Source organism: Salvia miltiorrhiza, chromosome 1 (assembly GCF_028751815.1).
Source record: "Salvia miltiorrhiza cultivar Shanhuang (shh) chromosome 1, IMPLAD_Smil_shh, whole genome shotgun sequence".
Lineage (NCBI taxonomy): Eukaryota > Viridiplantae > Streptophyta > Magnoliopsida > Lamiales > Lamiaceae > Salvia > Salvia miltiorrhiza.
Genome location: NC_080387.1, coordinates 56,262,136 through 56,281,340, shown reverse-complemented (window position 1 = coordinate 56,281,340; position 19,205 = coordinate 56,262,136). Strand labels below are relative to the sequence as shown.

The window sequence follows — 19,205 nt, the reverse complement described above, 5'->3', positions numbered from 1 at the left end:
ATAATAATAACAACATTTTCATAGATAATATAGTTCAAAACATTTACTAAAAAATTTTTTGGGGGCATTCAATACATTTAGACATTTTTTACTAAAATACAAATATAATAATAATAATAACAACATTTTCATAGATAATATAGTTCAACATTTACTAAAAAAATTTTGGGGGCATTCAATACATTTTAGACATTTTTTTACTAAAATACAAATATAATAATAATAATAATAACATTTTTTTAGACATATTATAATTTTTTTTTTTTTTTTAATTTGGGGGGGCTCTAGCCCCCCCTAGCCCCCCCTGGCTCCGCCCCTGCCCACAATGCCTCGCTCCATCATAATTTACAAACAAGGAATCAAGTATTCCACAACGTAATCAACCAAACCTCAAAATTCTTTTCAGACTTCATGTGCTATATCCAATAAGTTCATCACTTTTCCAGTATTCCATAACCTACTCGTCTTCCAGCCTTCTCGAATTTTCGGGTGGAAGAATACCGCATGTTCCGCCCATCAATTCTTGCATAAAAATACAAATTCCATATAAAGGAATATGGTTGGCCCTATTTTACAATTGCACACAACATCTCTCTTATTTTTCATTATCTATTTTATAAATTTAGGATTAGATTTAAGGGGTGTAAATTTATAATTAAATTTGAGGGGTGTAAATTTTTTTGTGGGCCCAACTTAATATAGGTGATATGTTAGATGATCATTTTATTTCACTTTTTATTATTTTAGCCCAAATTTAAAATTATGATTATTTTTGAGAGATCTGCTGTGAATGCTCTTAAGAGACGTTCAAACCATAACCTTGATTTTTGGTAATCAAATTTCAAATGATTAATTGTAAAAACACCTACCAACTTTAATCTAATTTTAATTTTTGACATATTATAAATTGTCATAATACTTACATCACATTTTATTTGTAACATAATAAATACGGTTAATACATTTCAAAAACGTTCAATACCAAATATATAAAGTTGTTTCGTGAGTAATATGATAATATCAAATTTTTAATTAAATCACTTCATTCTCCATCATCGTAAAATACTTGATTATGTCAAATTGCTAAAAAATTTATTTTGATTTGATGGATATTAAATGCACGACGAAAGAGACCGGTAAATGAATAAGGAAGGGTTAATAATGGTTATTTTTACTCATTATCAAAGACAAAAAATAAAAAATACTCACTATAAAATAAAATTACCCTTACTTAATTCATAAAAAATGTTGAAATCGTGAACTTTGCTCGACATGCTCGACTAATGCACGTCGAACATGTTGAGCATTAATGCATCAATGGTAAATACATTAATGCTCGACATGCATTAGTTGAGCATGTCAAACATTGCGTATTTGTGATAAATATATTAATGCTCGACTTCTGCAGTCGAGCAATAGTGATAAATACTCCAATGCTCGACATGCTCAACCATTGCGAGTCGATCAATCGAGCATTTTGTAGTCGAGCACTATTAGAAAATACACTAATGCTCGATATTTATCGATTACAAGTCGAGCATCAATGCAAAATACACTAATGCTCGACATAAGGGCAAAAATGTTCTAAATGGATATGTTTATATCTATATAATATATTATAATGATTTTTTTTTCCTCCCTCCATTTTTATTACACCTATCTTTTAAATTCTCTGTGGTCTTCTTCACCCCAATTTTTCCCTACTTTTTCTCTTTCTTTTCACCAATTTTCATATTTTTCTATATTTAATTATTTTCAAAACGTCATCAAATTTGATTTATAAAAAAAATTATCAATATTTATCTTAAATTTAATATACTATAAAAATCATAAAAACGAATTTAAAATGAATAAGTTATGAAAATTTAAATAATTGTATTTTATTCCTTTTAAAAAGTGACAAAAAAAAAGCCTTTTATTTATATTTGTGCATGAAAATATTTATTATGATGAATTATACTATATAATAATATGCATAATGCACATTTTCATTATTGAATAATTTTAAAATTTAATTAATTAATTATATTTATCATTACACTTTATACAAATTGAAAATTTACATTTTTAAATTCAGAATTTTAGTGAGTAATTGATGTAAACTATTATATTTTGTTTTTTAAAAATATTTTGTATTTGTTTATATTTTGATTTTTTTTATTATTTATAATTATTTATTTATTTAAATTTGTCGTTTAATTTTAATGTCCGTCATGCATCGCACAACTTGGCGTATCCTAATATTTTATAAAAGGTGAGTATTTTTTATGTTTTGCCTTTTGGAATGGGTATATATCATTTTGCCCTATGAATAATTATACTCTAAGGGCGAGTTTGATAGGGGACATAAGCTCTATATTACTTATTTATCTCACCTTATATGCTGTTTGATGCGGTAATTTAATTAGAAGCCAAGCCCGCATTTATTTTAGAGCCCACAGCAATTCCATTGTTCCAGTTACATAATTGATCCAGCGCTCACCACCAGATTTTTAATCTCTATTTCTACAGTGTCTGAGATTACATTGAAGTTGTCGACTTTGTCCCTGAATTCATTTCACTCATTTCATCCATTTCTTTTTCTTTTTTGACGGGGGCGTGTTCAACAGGGAGGGAGGAAGCGCGTCGGTATATTGTTTGGGGGCGTGGTGATGTATCTATGAAGGCAGACGAGAGCATTCGGGATGGGGAACGACGGCGCTGGGCAAATCTGGGAGGAGGCGCGCCGCATAAGAGAGTGGAGGGCGGCGGCCGGGAAGGGGGGTGGGGGGTTACAGCGCTGGGTGAATCTTGAGGGGAGGAGGGGGAGCGGCGGCGCTGGGCAAATCTGGGGGGAGGCGCGCCGCAGAGAGTGGATCCCCAATTTTTGGTTTGTGGAGAATTGATGGCAATTGTGGTGGGGCGTGGAGAATTGATGACAATTTTTGGTTTGTGGAGAATTGATGATGAAGGTGATGAGGTTTTATTTTTGGTTACGTGTCAAATCTACCCATAGTGTTTTTATGGCGAAGGTGATGAGGTTTGTGGAGAATTGATGGCATATTCAGTTTCTTCCACAAACTAAAATAGTGTTATTTCTTAATTAAAATTTTTCAACTAATTTTAATATAAGGTTAAAATAGTAATTTCACTATTTAATTAAAATTTAATCTAAACTATCAAACAATTAAATGATGTTATCTAAATTTTAGTTTTGATCTATCAAACACTAAAATACATTACTAATCTAATTCAATCCATATTATTTTAACTAGATTTTATTTATCACTCTTTATCTCACGTAGCTATAAAACTGACCCTAATAAAGATAAACAATATAACAGATTGAATTATTTGTCTGCATTAGTATATTTTTAAATTTTCTAAAGTCTCAACTGAAGGGATCAAATTTATACACTATTACTATAAGACAACATATTTATTTTATTCAACATATAAATCCAAAAGTCATAATTCAATTACTCCTGAAACATATACAGTTATCAAATTACCCCTCGCAATCTCATAGAATTCCAAACATGGCCTTCAACTCCGATGGCTCGCAGCCGTCGACCTCGTCGCCGGCGGAGGCAGCAGCCACAACAAGAGACTGGATTTTCCCTTCATACTCATTCGTCCACTCGACGCATAACATCCGGAGAACCCCCAGAAGAAGAAGAGTCTCCTCCTACCATCCACCGCTGGCGCAGCAATTCAACTCCGCCGCGGCGGCGTCCTCAACCGGAGACGACTCTAATTCCTTCACCACTTCCTCTCCAAGTTTTAGACCGCGGGGTTTCGAGTTTGGCAACTACGAGAGGTCAACGAGGTTGCTGGCTGATGGTCCAGATGGACCAGCAGCAGCGGCTGTCAAGTCGAACGACGCCGTTTCTTTGGAGAAGGAGACTCAAACAACATATTCGGAGAAGACATTTTCGAAATTTTTTAGAAGCGGCTTGAGAATTCGACCGCAGCTTGCCTTTTCTGTTTCAGTGAGTTAGTTCTCTTCTCTACTCTGCGTGTTTGTGTGTGTGTGTGTAGCAACGTACAACTCTGAAGCGCAGAGGTACTACTACTTTCTATGCGCTCTAATCTTTTGGTGATATGAATGGTGCAAGTGGGCATGTATAGTTTAGTTTTCCTGATAGCGATGTTTTGCAATGCAGATAGTGACAACAGTGTTATCTTCATTGTTAAGCAAAAATTTTACTTTGCACAAAGAGGTTACTGAGTTGCAGGTATGCTAGCTAGCTACAAGTTCGTTTACTTCACGTTTCTCATTTGCATCAAGAAGATTTTTGTGCTGTGTTTCCTGCTTATATAATTTCATGGGGAATTTCCACGCAAATTTAACAAAATTGACCAACACTTATATCAATATGAAAATTGTTGAACTCTTAATGAAATTATGAAAGTGAACTTATAGGTAGAAAAACAGTTCATGAAATTATGGCTTGGTGAGACATATTCCATATAGTGAACTTAGTAATGCTAAAACTGTGCTTCAGATTGTAATAGAAATTTGGTTATGCACATCTGAACAGAAATTCCATTACTTAGTACTCAGTACAAGAGAAGCTACCATTTAGACCAGTTTTATTAAGCTATTAGAGTTTGAACTGTAGATGGCAAAAAGTCTACATGCTCCCATCGCTAAGAAACAAAATGTGACAATCTGGCTGTTCTGGTGAAGTTAAACGTGTGTTTTTGTGATTAGTTACTTAAATACACAAAAGAAGATACATGAACAGCAGACTGTACTTGCATTGTCGTTTGTCATCCTTAATGGACCTAGTACAGGCTAGTAGTTTTTTTTTTTATGAAATTACACACTTCCTGTTGCCCTTATGGCAACTTCTCATATGCTGTTTACTGTATAATCTAATATTCTTTACCATCGTCTGTAGGATCAAATTTCCAAGCTTAATGTTAGACTCAGACTATGTAATCTTTTGGACTCCCCAGACGTGTACAACTCATCACCTCAGGATGTTTCTATTGATCCAAACAAGAGTCTGAAAATTGCAGCATTACTTGTTTCAATCATGTTACTAGTCCTTCCGCTATTATTCTTCTTCAAGAATGTCGATTATATCTCAAGCTCAAGAAGACAGATAGACAATAACTCAGAGGAAGTTTCTCTGAACAAGCAGCTAGCATACAGGGTTGATGTCTTTTTATCAGTTACCCCTTATGCTAAGCCTCTAGCATTGTTAATAGCTACTCTGCTGTTAATATGTCTTGGTGGATTAGCACTGTTTGGTGTGACAGATGACAGTTTAGCTGATTCCCTTTGGTTGTCATGGACATACATAGCAGACTCGGGAAATCATGCTAATTCTGAAGGCATCGGTCCTAGACTAGTGTCTGTATCCATTAGTTTCGGTGGAATGCTTATATTTGCTATGATGCTTGGACTTGTTTCTGATGCGATTTCTGAGAAGTTCGACTCTCTGAGAAAGGGAAGAAGCGAAGTTGTTGAGCGAAATCACACTCTTATACTCGGGTGGAGCGATAAGCTGGTAAGCTCTTGTGTTGTGTGCCCTAAAACTAGAGGGAAAATTGATCCCTAGGCACTCGCGTTCATGCTCCTAGTTGTTGTGCTTTGGAATGTCTTTTATTCATTTTAAAGCACAATTGTTTCCTTCAAATCTTGGTTCTAAATTTATACTACCTCCGTCCCACTATTGTTGTCCCAAAACCTTTGGGCACGAGAACTAAGAAGAAGATGTAAATTGGTTTAAAATGTAGGACCCACACCATTTGAAGGGTTAAATATTACTACCTTTTATGGAAATGAGACAATAATAAGGTGACAACCCAAAATAGTAAGTGAGACAACAATAGTGGGACGGAGGGAGGATTAAAGTTGCTATATTGATTTGTGATTGAATTTCATTTCCAGTGATCACTTTTAAATCAACTTACCATACTTAATGAGAGTTTGGGTGAGGGATTGTGGTTGTATTGACTGTAATCGACAATATATTTCATTTTCAGGGATCACTTTTAAATCAACTTGCCATAGCTAATGAGAGTTTGGGTGGTGGGACTGTGGTTGTGATGGCAGAGCACGACAAAGAAGAGATGGAACTTGACATTGGTAAAATGGAGTTTGATTTCAGAGGAACATCTGTCATATGCAGGAGTGGAAGCCCTTTAATATTAGCTGACCTAAAAAAAGTACGTTCTTACAATTTCTTGATTTTCATGCGTGTAATTCTCTCATTGTTCTCTATTTCAGACTCACTACAGATGCAAAAAATTTACTTCATTATGTTAAGTTGCTTTACATCCAACTGATTAATATATATGATTTATATATATATATATAGGGGAGGGCTAGAATAAAAACACATTTTTTTTGTATAAAATAGGAACAATTTTCAGCCCTTAGATCATCTACGGTTGATTCATCACCTTGTTGGATGAATTCAGGTCCCGAGTTCGAATCCCAAAGGTAGCAAAAAATTTATTTTCCAGTTTTCACAATTCATACAGTTCCACAACCAATTCATACGGGTTCTACATAGAATTCATACATTTTAATTCTTTTATAGTTTATACAAAAAAATATGTTTTAATTCTAGCCCACCCCTATATATATATATATATATATATAGGTGTAGGATCAAATTAGAACTGTCATGATTTTTTTAACTAGAAACTACTCTAGTCCATAGATCTTGATTGATGGATGGTCAAAATTGATCTTCAAACGGTATTATACTTTTTTACTCATAATTTTCTCTATTATTATGCTTTTTATGCATAAAACACTGCTTTCTGAATATTAAAATTATGCTTTGTTCACAGTTAATAGAATAAGGTTGATTTTTACTGGATCTCAACCCTATATACATACATTGCATATGTAGTGTTTGTTAGTGTATATCTTGTGGCTGGTCTGACATCACAATTTTAATGAACAAACTAACTGGAAGAGGTTGCATAGGTTTCTGTTTCTAAGGCTCGAGCAATAGTTGTCCTTGCTGAAGATGGAAATGCTGACCAGGTTAGTGAAATGGAGAATGAGTGTACCTCAACAACAAATCAATGTGAATTAGCTAATATTTGAACTTTCTGAATGTAGAGTGATGCTCGTGCGTTAAGGACAGTTTTAAGTCTTACAGGAGTTAAAGAAGGATTGCAGGCTCACATAGTGGTTGAATTAAGTGATCTGGATAATGAAGTTCTTGTTAAACTCGTTGGGGGGGACCTTGTTGAAACTGTTGTGGCTCATGATGTAATTGGAAGGCTGATGATTCAATGTGCTCGACAGCCAGGCCTCGCGCAGGTCAACTTCTACCCACATTACTACTTGTTTGTGTCATTAAACAGAAATAATTGCTGCTTTCAACATGATATATTGATTGTTAAATATGACCCCACTTACGCGTCAAGTCATTCTCGTTCGTGGTTCATTATTTAGCTCCACTTTTCCAACTTTATCTTATTATCTTCTGTAAACTTGGAAATGTAGATATGGGAAGACATTCTTGGGTTTGAAAATTGCGAGTTCTATATTAAAAGATGGCCGCAGCTGGATGGAATGCAATTTGAGGATGTTTTGATAAGCTTTCCAGAGGCCATTCCTTGTGGCGTGAAGGTAGCATCTAGTGGTGGAAAAATTATTCTAAATCCTGACGACACTTATGTTCTGCAAGAAGGAGATGAGATTCTTGTTATTGCAGAGGATGATGACACATATTCTCCATCAGATCTGCCAATGGTATTTCTCTTTTCTTTGCCAATGTGTTGTAAATTTACATTTTCTTGATGACTTCCTATTAGCTATTCTATCATAAGAGATTCTAGCTTGTCATAACATTTTTTCTTCTTGTACTAAAGAGAAAGCCATCAATTGTTTAAGCTAATGATACGCTCTAATTATTAAAAGGCTTTTGGCAAACTTGTACAAAAGAAAAAAATGCACAATCAACTATGTTTAAAACACAAGTTTTGTTACCACTTTGTTAGAAGAGCAAATTTTAATACTTTGCTAGAAGTGGAAGATCTCATTTTTACACTACATCAAGATTCAAGAGTAGGAATGATGAAATTAAGAGTAAAGAATTTTGAAACATAAACTTTTAAGAAATTAAGGAAGAGTAAAGAACATTAAATCTCAATCTTTTGAGAAATTAAGAAGGATAGAATTTTGAAACATATACTTTTGCACTAAAGCTCGCTTTTGTCTCTCTCATTTCTATCAATTTTTTTGCAAGAAACGTCTACTAAAATGTCCAGATTTCTAGAATGGACATCATAGTTAGTTAATGCAGTAGAATAACCTTATCCATAGCTTCAACCCTGTTTGATTGAAGATGTAGTATTTAGAATCAGTTTGAACACCAAGAGCTTCATCTAGTGTTATTTCAATCAAGACTTGAATGAAGTGTGCATCCTACTAACCCTGAATCCATGAGAATTCGCTTAGCACTACTATTTGTATATTCTGCATCTACTGAAAAAGGCCCATTGATTAATGTAGCATTGCTCCTTCCTTCAATGTGGGCTCTACGTTGTTTTTTCCCCCCCTTCAGCATGGGTACCATCTGGTAACATTTGCATTACATTCTTCATATGCTTTATATTGGTACTGGTTGATGGGAGAATAATAGTATGTCATACAATAACTAAAACTTGCATAATGATGGGACTTGTACAAGCTTCTTATCTGACAGCCACACCTCCACTACATTCTCCAGGCTCCATGGAGATAATTTTCTCGATCCTTTTACCAGTTTTTTGTTGCGCTATGGAATAATACAAATCACTATCATTGTATGAAAATGATTGTCTAAACCTTTCTGGTGCCAAAGAACTGCTAGGACTTCTGCTAGCCAGTTAACTTCAGTAGTTCCAATTAAGTTCTTGCTTTGTAAAGAGATTTAACAATAATATACTGTCTGTTCAAATCAAACTACTTCCAGGAATTTTGCTGTTATAAATTCCTTAAATTCTTGTTATGAGAATGGCAGTCTGGGGAGCTTTCATTTTGTAGTGGTATATCACATTAAAGCTAACCTAACAATGAAGAGAGCAAAGATGGAAAGGTGGGCTGGCCACTGTTGAAAGACATGGTTTAGGACCAGTTCCTACCATGGAATTCAAGTCAGTGGGGCATACCATGGATCAAACTTACAGACACAAAATTAATTTTATTATTCAGGTCAAAGATGCCGAATTCCTACTGGTTACCCCACTGGCAAGGAAGCCTCAGAAGATTCTACTTTGTGGATGGAGGAGAGACATTGATGATATGATTGTGGTAAGCCCTATTTATTGAAGCTCCTAATTCCTTTTCTTCTTCAACTGAATGCTGCAGGTTCAGGGAGGAAATTTACCTGAGCTCGAACTAAATCAAAAGTCTTTTGAGCGGATTCTTCTTTGCGGTTGGCGGAGAGATATGGAAGATATGATAATGGTAGAGCATGCCTTCAGAACTTCTCCAGAAAAGTTGAAATTTCTAGGGAGGCAACTGGCTATATGCTGTTCTGAAAAACTTCCTATCATGTGACAACAGTCCCTCAATGAAAAAAAGAAATCCAATTTTTAATCTCATCTATTTTCAGTAATATCCATTTAAAATTACTACATTAACACCTTACAATATCACAAGAAACTCTTGTGGGTTTGTTTTAGGTACTGGATGCTTCTCTAGCACATGGGTCTGAGTTATGGATGTTCAATGAGGTTCTGGAGAAGGAAAGAGAGAGAAAACTTACAGATGGTGGCCTTGAGATTGACCGTTTGATGAACATCATACTTGTCCATCGCGAAGGAAATGCTGTAATAAGGCGCCACCTTGAAAGCCTTCCATTGGAATCGTTTGATTCAGTAAGCTGCATTTACCTTAAGTATATCTTTTGCAGAAAGCTTAAACTGACATGTTATAAGTAAATTACCATTATTTTCTTTAACAATCGATCATTGTTCACTGCTGCAAACTATGTTTCTTCCTAAAGTTTCTACCTGTCATTTTTGTTTATGCCCTGCAGATATTGATTTTGGCTGATGAATCAGTGGAGGATTCTGCAATTCAGGCAGATTCCAGATCTCTCGCCACACTACTGCTAATACGTGACATTCAGGTAATGTATTGGATAGGTGATTTTTAATGCAGTTGTTATGTGACCTAGGAAATTACAGTGGTTCCTCATTTATTTTTCATGTTCCCTAGTTGATTTAATGTGTACAATGTGAATTTTGTTTGGGATTTCTACATGATATATGGGGGTTAATTGCATATAAATTACTGAACTTTCAAACAATTCTCATTTTGCACACCAACTTTAAAATTTGTATTAAAATTACTCAACTATATTTTTTTTATCATTTTGCTTAGTAGACATACTTATTTCTAATATTATTTCATGCATGCGCATATGTATGCTCTGAGATCTAATACCTTCTTGAACTATACTTAATATTTTGCCTACAATAGCCAGGATTTATTCTTTACAGTTGGAATTATAGTATCAACTTCAAAGGCTACTTTACCTTTTGGATGCACCTGCTTTTGGATGTCTTTTGCATTCTTTTGAAACAGGTTGCCTCACAGACCTAAGATCTTTCTCTGGAAAAGGATGAAAAAGAGACAAATAAATAAATAATATTGATAAAATGAAGCTGCCACCCTAAGCAGTTGTGTTGCACATTTGAGCTCAATTTGTTGTGGGGAAATTTGTTTAGAGAAGATGTATAGGAGATCACACTGTATGTTCGGTTTCATTTTAACCGAATTGAAAGCAAAAATGTCTTTGGTGATGAAACTGAAAACCACCAATTACGCCAAACTAAAATTTTAATCTGGGTTTGCAGGCAAAGCGCCTTCCATGCAAAGAAGCTATGGCATACCAGACCCATAGAGGTAGCTTCTCGCAAGGCTCGTGGATAGGGGAGATGCAGCAGGCTTCGGTTAAATCAGTTATTATCAGTGAAATTCTTGATCCAAGGACCAAAAATCTATTATCCATGTCAAAAATCAGTGACTACGTTCTGTCAAATGAGCTTGTCAGCATGGCACTGGCCATGGTTGCAGAAGATCGCCAGATAAATGATGTACTGGAAGAACTCTTTGCTGAAGAGGTAGGTTTCTACTTTCAAAATCAATTTGGTGCTTCTTTTCTTGGCTGGAACTTATTTTTATGTTCCTTGATGCGTGCAAAATAACAAGAAGCTTTTACATCTTACAGGGGAATGAGTTGCACATAAGAGCAGCGAACTTATACATCGAGGAAGGTGAAGAATTGAGTTTCTACGAGATATTATTGCGTGCTCGACAAAGAAGAGAGATTGTGATAGGATACCGTCTGGCTGACACGGAGAAAGCTGTGATCAATCCTCCGGCCAAAAACGAGAGGAAGAAATGGTCACTCAAAGATGTTTTTGTGGTCATAGCTGAGAAGGAATGAGTTACTGCTCGATGCTCGTTAGTACCAAGTGACGCGCGTTTAGATTTGCTGCAGACTACAGGCGCCCATTTTTGTACCACATCTTCAACATGAAGGCTTCAGTTCCGGTTGGTGTTACCTACACTTGAGTAAGTTTGCGATCACTTTTTAAGCTTATTTTGGAGGGAAAATTCATTTTCTGCTTATTGAGATGTAACTATTTTTATCTTATATTTTAGCACGTCAGTGTATGTCGTACGTATATAACAACACATGTACAGTATTCATGTCGGGAAGCATTGAAAGTGATATATAAGAGTTTGGTTGTAGGTTTTGTGAACTCATTCTCTTCGCAACATTATGAGTTTTCATCTCATGTCACATTAGCGTAGTTGCAGATGGAATAAATCGAGGGATAAAATTGAAAAACATACAACAGATGGTTTCCCGACTTTATAATTATTAGTGTATTTTTGTTTGTCACTTCAAATCATGGAGATGGACTAGAAAACTCTAAACTGGTTGACATAATAATGTTGCGTTTTTTAAAATTTTCATAGGATGTAGCTACGACATATGTTTCGCGTAACATTAGTCGGCCCAATACTGACAAAATTAATCTAGCGATGTTGCTGAAAATGTTGAATTGGTATACACAATAATTGGTTTATATAAAATTTTATTATTTATGTATGGATAGATTAATTGATATTGATATTATAAATAGTTCATGAAATGAAATGTCCCCAAGGGAACACCAAGCGGTGCGACCTCCTGTATGTGAACAGTAGGGATGTCAATCGGGCCAGCCCACTCGGTTTCGGGCCAGCCCATTCGGTTTCGGGTTATTTTCGGTTCGGGCTAGTCGGTTTTTTTATTTTTCGGGCTAAAATTTTTCGACCCTAACCCTAACCCACTCGGTTTCGGGCTGGCCCGTTCGGGCCCGCAAGTTTTACGATTTTTTTATATATAAATAATCATATTCTTTTAATAAAAATATGTCATATTTTTTAAATAAAGACAATTCGCTTTATTTTAAATACAAAAATTAGTATTTTTTTAACATAAGTTTACATAATATCTAATTTTAATTTCGTTTTGATAAAAATTGTATATAGATTTAATATAAATGACTATCTTTCCTTGACTTTTATATCATAGATGTTTGTTATTAACCGTTGGAAAAAATCAAAACATATTCTACAAGCATCAAAATGTTATTATTGAATTAAAAAGTAAAGTATTAAAGTTTAAAAATCAATTATTAAGAATGTGTTCGGTTAATCGGGCCAACCCACTCGGTTTTCGGGCCAACCCTATCGGGCTCGGGCTATTTTCGGTTCGGGCTAAAAATTTTCAACCCTAACCCACCTTTTTTATCGGTCTATTCGGGTCGATCCGTCGGTTTCGGGCTTTTTTAACATCCCTAGTGAACAGTGAGGTTTCGGGTTCAAACCCCACTGCTCCCCCTTTCCAACTCCCCCAAGTCAAAAAAAAAAAAAATAGTTCATGAAATAAATAGATAGATTTACTATCCTTGTAAATTCAAATATTCAAGTGTCCAATATATTAAATTCTTTAGTTAGACCCTTGAAAACAATAAACATGAATATTAGATAATTATAGTTTTTTCAATCTAGCTCATCATATATTAGTGAACTGTTACAAGCCAACAAATAGGGTATGTCAAGCTTAAAAACTCTCTTACTATTAATCCCTAAAAAAAGAATTCTCTTACCTATAACGTTTAATAAAATATAGATTTCAATGATGAAAAAAAAAATCAAGTTTCAAATTAATCGCGAGAGGATTTATTCATTTCTTAGATTTAAAGGTTATAAAAAAAGTACTAAGATTTTCAGTCAGAAAAAAAGTACTAAGATTTAGGGGGGTGTATTCGTTGTGGAATTTGATGGATTTCTATGGATTTTAAAAGTCTGGGTGTATTCGTTCAAGACTTTTAAAAGTCTGCAGAAATCTGGGTGTATTCGTTCATGACTTTTAAAAGTCCATATAAATCTGGGTGTATTCGTTCAAGACTTTTTAAAATCCATACAAATCTAGGTGTATTCGTTATTCCATTGACTTAAAATCCGGAATGACTTTCATGGATTTCATCCAAAAAATACACACGACGAAATCCGGCCAAGAACCACGAGAATTGAAATTCATGAAATTTTTAAGCGAGCGCTGAGTTCCAGCGCCCGCGGCCAAGAAGCCAGCGAGCGCTGGAACTCAGCGATCGTTGAGAAGCCAGCGAGTACTATGTTCTGTTCATTTGCATTTTCTTGAAAACTATAATCACAGCTAGCAATGGAGAAGGAGCCGCCGAGCTCCGTCTTGCGCTTGACGACCGGTTGGTGATCGTGCAGCCAGTGGCGGGTGGCGAAAACGACGTCGAGGCGGCTTATCCACCAGCGGATCTTGAAGGCGGCGGAGCGGCCGTCGGAGCCGAGGGGGAAGAGGCGGAGGAGGAGGCAGAAGGCGAGCCAGCAGAGGAGCATGACGAGCGTGGCCTCCTGAAACACGGCCTGCGACTGCGTAAACTTCTTAATTGAGTCGAAGGAGAATATGGCGGCGGGGAAGGTGAAGGCGGAGCCGTAGCTGACGCCGCTGCTGAGCTGGACAAACGGCGGCTCCGCCGCGAATATGGCGCAGGCGCTGGAGGTCCGGTTGTAGAGGTAGCCTGGGTTGCAAGCGCAGAGGGTGGCGTTGTAGATCAAGGAATTGGAAGGGCATGCCATTGCATATTCCAATTAACAACAATTGAAACGAAATTCGGAATCAATCAGATTGGTTTCTTGGCTTGGGATTGGGAGAAACGACGAAGAACATTTTCGATCTGGAAATTTGACAGCTTGCCATGTTCTGTTCATTTGCATTTTCTTGAAAACTATAATCATTGCATTTTCTTATTGTAAATTTTCAAGAACGAGGGATATTGCAATTCACCAGCATGCCTTTTTCTAATCCCAGAAATCTTGATTAGGGTGCGTGTGCTTTTTTGGTGTTGAAATGCAATGATTACAGTTTCAAGAAGAGGGCCTCATTTGCAGAAGCCTACTCCAGCGGCCGCTGGGTTGCCGCGGTTGCTGGGTTTCCAGCAGGTGTTGGAACTCCGCGGGCGTTGGGTCTCTTCTAGCGGGCGCTGGTTTCATGGAATTCAATTCCAAAATTATCCCGTAAAGTCTTCGAAAATCAATGAAAATCGGAATGAAATCCAACCACGAATTAATTAAAGTCATCTGGAATCTATGTGAATTCCATGGAATTTAAATTCCATTGACTTTTCAAAGTCTGTGGAAATCCATAACGAATACACCCCCCTTAAAATTTTAAAAAATGCTAAATGTCATCCGCCGTTTTGAGAAGGGTATATTCGTAATTTTAATGGGAATTGAGTTTCTAGGGTTTTGGTATAAGTAATTATCTTGAACATCTGCTATCGTCACTGGCACTGCGCAGCTCCAGTCCAACTTCAACAATGGTTAGCGCCTTCTATAATTTTGCCGCTTGTATTTTCTCGTTATCATCTATACGTCATTGTACTCACAGTTTGTTTCAGGTGTCCTTTTTGTGTTGCTTCGTTGTTTTGTCTGTGTGCGATTGGGATCAGTTATCATCACTTTGGATCGTTTTTGTTTGGCTAGTGTGGACCGACGAATCATATAAAAAACCTGCGAGTATTGATTTTTGATATTGATTGAACTTTGGCAAGTGGAAATTTGTGTTGTCCGGCGGCATTTTGTTGTTGTTTAAGTAGAATTTGTTTGATATGTTTCCGTGAATTATTAGGTATTATATGTAACTCTTACTTTTCAAGTCTTTTTTTTTTCTGCCCTGATACTGTTATCCTTTCCTTGCTCAAATATGTGAGTGAACCAATATTTCGGATTATGTTTTTCGATTATGATTTTATTCCGTATTTATTAGATTTAACTAGAGTTGCATGCAGTTTTTCCTCTCATGTATATTGTAACAAGTTGTTCTAGTTCTAGCTATTAATGTTTATCATGAGAATTTTTCCTCATTTCAGGTTTTTATCAAAGCACAGAAGTCAAGGGCATACTTTAAGCGGTTCCAGGTCAAATTTAAGAGAAGGAGAGGCATGCATTTTCTTGTCAGGTCTTTCTCGTGTTGTTATTAATTATTATGGTGGTTCTAATAAATTTTATTGCCTTTTGAATATATCCAGAGGGGAAGACAGATTACAGGGCTAGGATTCGTCTAATCAACCAAGACAAGAACAAGTACAATACTCCAAAGTACAGATTTGTTGTGCGATTTGTATCCTAATTTTGCAAGTAATGCTAAACAGCATTTACTAATTTTCATAATTTTCATTTATTTGCTAGCATTTTTTTTTAATTTTCTTTTATTTGCTTTTGTTTATAGTATATGAGGCAGGGGTGATTAATAACAGTTTTATATCCGGTAGTCTCTTTCTCAAATAGACTAAAATGATATACTAGATGAGAGGTAGCATTCTCCACATTGAAAAGGACCAGATGATGTTTAGAAGTAATATATTGCTTGTTTGTTGGCATTGACTAATTTAAATTGCGTTAACCTTAATGTTGTTATAGTCCAACAAGGATATTGTTGCACAAATAATATCGGCTAGTATTACTGGAGATATGGTTCTCGCTACAGCGTATGCCCATGAATTGCCTCAATTTGGACTTCAAGTTGGTCTGACAAATTATGCTGCAGGTATATTTCCTTTGGAGCTACATTCATGCCTTTCCCGTGCTTGACTGTGAATTTGTTGAAAATATACACGGAATTTTTTGCTTAGATCAAATCCTAATAAAGGTTGTTTGACAGCCTATTGCACTGGGCTTCTTCTGGCTCGCCGTGCCCTTAAAAAGCTTGAGATGGATGATGACTATGAAGGCAATACAGAGGTATGGCATGTCCATACTGCCTATCATTTGGATTCATAGTTCAAGTTGGATCCTCTGCATGATTTATTGATCTCAGTGGAACCTTACTGACACCAGGCTACTGGAGAGGATTATTCAGTTGAACCATCAGATACACGAAGGCCTTTCCGTTGTCTGCTTGATGTTGGTCTACTTAGAACAACTACCGGAAATCGTATTTTTGGTGCTCTAAAGGTACTCGGTTATTATCTTTTTTTCATGGTTGAATGGATCAATTCATATTTGCTCTGTTTCTTAAATAGACAATTTTAGGTTCTAATATAAAGTTGCATGCTTGCTATGATATATGCTGCTATACATGAGAGGTGCATGTTCGCCAACACTTGAAATCTTTCGGCTTTGCCTGCTTAACAATTAGTAATGAACTGTGTTGTTGAAAGTTCCAGCTGAGTGGTTTAATGTGTGTAGTGAAAGTGACCATACCAAATTGCCTTTTAGATGTAAAATTTACTGTGTAGTTCAGATCATCTTCTATCTAGATTGTCCTGTGTTGTATATCTAGGTGGAATACTGTAGTGTCCATATTTGAAGGTTAATAGTTTGTAATTATCACATTGCGGCTATCATATACATTGTTTGTCATTTTAATATCCTTTAGAGTCGCATTTTTTGGATCAAATTTATTACAGCTGTTTGGAGGATAAATTTGTCATTAGTTGTTTGCCTAAATGTTATCTGCTGTATGTGTGTGTATGTAATTTATGCACATTCTGTTTGGCTAATGATTACAGGGTGCTCTTGATGGTGGGTTGGATATTCCTCACAGTGACAAGAGGTTTGCTGGTTTCTCAAAGGATTCTAAGCAACTTGATGCAGAAATTCACAGGAAATATATTTATGGAGGCCATGTGTCATCATACATGACGGTACATTTGAAGTTTTGCTTTATAATTTGAAAGTTAGGTTTGATGCCACAGAAACTAGGAAGTAGTATTACTCAGATCTTTTGATTGGTTATATTCCCTTTGAACAGACTTTGATGGAAGATGAACCCGAAAAGTTCCAATCACACTTCAGCAAGTATATTAAGAATGGTCTTGAGGCGGATGGCCTTGAGGAACTGTACAAGAAAGTCCATGCTGCCATTCGTGCTGATCCAACTATGAAGAAATCTGAGAAACAGCAACCCAAGAAACATAAGAGGTATGCGGCAGAATATCTTTGTCATTTTATTTTAGTTTGTAACCTAGGTATGATAGAAATACTTCTTCGCGGGGAAACATTTGATTCTTTTGCTTCAGTCTGTAACCTGTACTGTGCTCTACTTAGATTTCGCTGTTCCTGGATACTTTGTTCAATTGTTTATTGTGCTTCTTTTGTCTCAGGTACAACTTGAAGAAGCTCACTTATGAAGAGAGGAAGGCTAAGTTGATTGAACGTTTAAATGCTCTGAATGCTGCTGCTGGGGTTGATGAAGATGATGAGGAAGATGACGAGTAAACACTTGTAGGGGATGACTTGAAAATTTACTTGTATTTTCAAAATAGTGATATCTACTGTTTTATCTATGCTGCCAATTTTGGGGATTTTGTTTCCATCATTTTCATAGCTTTAGTCGATTTTTGAGGTTGAGAAGCGCCTGAATTCATGTTCGTTATGAGCAAATTATATTGCATTATTTATGGTGTTATAATTTTGAATTCATTTCAATTTTTCTGTTGCCATTCTGCATTCACTGTTAAATAATGTGTTGTCCGAGCTCTCAAATTTAGTGAATTTCCTACTAAATTAAATTATTAAATTCACGTTAATTGTGTTTGATTTCTGTCGTTTGTTTCCTTTCAATATTTACAACGTATATTTTCTTCGTGTCTTAGATTCCATTACAAAATAGAAAATTGATAACAGAGAACACACGCACACATGTTTTAAGCGGTGAAATTTCATTGAATTGAGGCCCACAAGATTTAAACCTTATCGAAGAGCAACCAATGAAGTCTCTACACCAAGTTCAATCAAAGGATGTAAAAGCCTACACTATCCACATACTAAATTTCTTGGTGCACTTAAAAATCTCTACTCTTCTAAATCCCCCCAAAATAAGGCTAGGTAAATAACCATGGCCCATATAGCCCCTGTTACTCCCCATGCACCAAAACCCTCAATCTCCACATTTACTAGAAAAACATCCGATTTCACATCTCCACCATTCCATAAATTCTATGCTTGCACAACTGCTGTTCCTGATCAGAAAACATCTGTGCAAAGGAGGTTTGTGTCTACATTTCTTTTTTGATCAAGTTTGTGTCTACATTTATGTCTATAATTTTTCACATTCAAGCTTATCTGAACATAATTCATCTAGTGCAAAATTCTTTGTGATTGCCAGGGTCGGATTTTCTTCATTTCTGTTTAGTTCCAAAGCGTAACTTTATATGATTTTCTTGATGATTGCACAATTTTACTTTCTTGATTACGTTTTCTAAGTTAGAATGTGGAATGCAGGGATGTTGCACTAGGGTTAGCAGGTCTGGTGTGGGGATTGAGTATTGGTGGTGGAAATGCATGGGGAGCCTCTAGGCGGCCGCCACCGCCGCCTCCAGAGGAGAAAAAGGACCCAAATGTGACTGGTTTGGCAGCAAAGGTTCTTGCAAGCAAGAAGAGGAAAGAAGCCATGAAAGAAACAATTGCTAAGCTTAGAGATAAGGGAAAGGTCATTCAGGAGACACAATAGGATGTGTTTACCAGCATTGGCTTGCCTACCTGATTCTGTTTTATTCATTTCGGAAAACTTATGAATTTGAAGGAACATGTGTCATAATGTCAAGGATATTCGTTGATTTGCATTTTATGCTTTTCAATTGCGATTTTATGACATTGCAGCAGCTCACTTTCTTCTAGATGAAAATGGAAGCATAAGCACATGAAATGTGCTGAAGAA

At 36.0% G+C, this 19,205-nt stretch overlaps 3 protein-coding genes across 5 annotated transcripts; all 3 read left to right on the top strand.

Annotated features, from left to right (window-relative positions):
• The first annotated feature begins 3,324 nt into the window (after window positions 1-3,324).
• On the top strand, window positions 3,325-11,722 carry LOC130995673 (ion channel CASTOR-like). 2 transcript variants are annotated; one of them, XM_057921049.1, is made up of 12 exons: window positions 3,325-3,971; window positions 4,146-4,217; window positions 4,887-5,501; window positions 5,980-6,162; window positions 6,935-6,994; window positions 7,073-7,276; window positions 7,463-7,711; window positions 9,311-9,409; window positions 9,628-9,822; window positions 9,984-10,076; window positions 10,807-11,073; window positions 11,181-11,722. In XM_057921049.1, exons 1-12 carry the CDS (start codon window positions 3,519-3,521, stop codon window positions 11,397-11,399), a joined length of 2,709 nt encoding a protein of 902 aa, XP_057777032.1. In that variant the 5' UTR covers window positions 3,325-3,518; the 3' UTR covers window positions 11,400-11,722. The 2 variants fall into 2 exon arrangements, with proteins under 2 accessions (XP_057777032.1, XP_057777040.1); XM_057921057.1 differs by lacking the exon at window positions 9,311-9,409 and adding an exon at window positions 9,155-9,253.
• A 2,983-nt stretch (window positions 11,723-14,705) lies between these two features.
• On the top strand, window positions 14,706-17,974 carry LOC130996683 (60S ribosomal protein L5-like). Of its 2 annotated transcripts, none has more exons than XM_057921986.1 (9): window positions 14,706-14,865; window positions 15,415-15,484; window positions 15,574-15,665; window positions 15,965-16,091; window positions 16,206-16,285; window positions 16,382-16,498; window positions 17,056-17,190; window positions 17,298-17,467; window positions 17,650-17,974. In XM_057921986.1, exons 1-9 carry the CDS (start codon window positions 14,863-14,865, stop codon window positions 17,762-17,764), a joined length of 909 nt encoding a protein of 302 aa, XP_057777969.1. In that variant the 5' UTR covers window positions 14,706-14,862; the 3' UTR covers window positions 17,765-17,974. The 2 variants fall into 2 exon arrangements, with proteins under 2 accessions (XP_057777969.1, XP_057777971.1); XM_057921988.1 differs by lacking the exon at window positions 14,706-14,865 and adding an exon at window positions 15,156-15,173.
• Window positions 17,975-18,262: 288 nt separating this feature from the next.
• On the top strand, window positions 18,263-19,110 carry LOC130996985 (uncharacterized). Its single transcript, XM_057922269.1, has 2 exons — window positions 18,263-18,535; window positions 18,770-19,110. The coding sequence occupies exons 1-2, from the start codon at window positions 18,384-18,386 to the stop codon at window positions 18,996-18,998; spliced, it is 381 nt and encodes a 126-aa protein (XP_057778252.1). The 5' UTR covers window positions 18,263-18,383; the 3' UTR covers window positions 18,999-19,110.
• Window positions 19,111-19,205: the final 95 nt, after the last annotated feature.

What these genes read in the sequence shown, in the direction of transcription:
- LOC130996683 (XM_057921986.1), top strand. An exon ending in TCTGACAAATTATGCTGCAG is followed by an intron (nt 16,092 to 16,205) that starts GTATATTTCCTT and finishes GTTGTTTGACAG; the next exon opens with CCTATTGCACTGGGCTTCTT. An exon ending in ATGTGTCATCATACATGACG is followed by an intron (nt 17,191 to 17,297) that starts GTACATTTGAAG and finishes CCCTTTGAACAG; the next exon opens with ACTTTGATGGAAGATGAACC.
- LOC130996985 (XM_057922269.1), top strand. Translation starts at nt 18,384, where the DNA reads ATGGCCCATATAGCCCCTGTTACTCCCCATGCACCAAAACCCTCAATC. An exon ending in AAAACATCTGTGCAAAGGAG is followed by an intron (nt 18,536 to 18,769) that starts GTTTGTGTCTAC and finishes TGTGGAATGCAG; the next exon opens with GGATGTTGCACTAGGGTTAG.
- LOC130995673 (XM_057921049.1), top strand. Translation starts at nt 3,519, where the DNA reads ATGGCCTTCAACTCCGATGGCTCGCAGCCGTCGACCTCGTCGCCGGCG. An exon ending in AGCTTGCCTTTTCTGTTTCA is followed by an intron (nt 3,972 to 4,145) that starts GTGAGTTAGTTC and finishes TTTGCAATGCAG; the next exon opens with ATAGTGACAACAGTGTTATC. An exon ending in CATTGGAATCGTTTGATTCA is followed by an intron (nt 9,823 to 9,983) that starts GTAAGCTGCATT and finishes TATGCCCTGCAG; the next exon opens with ATATTGATTTTGGCTGATGA.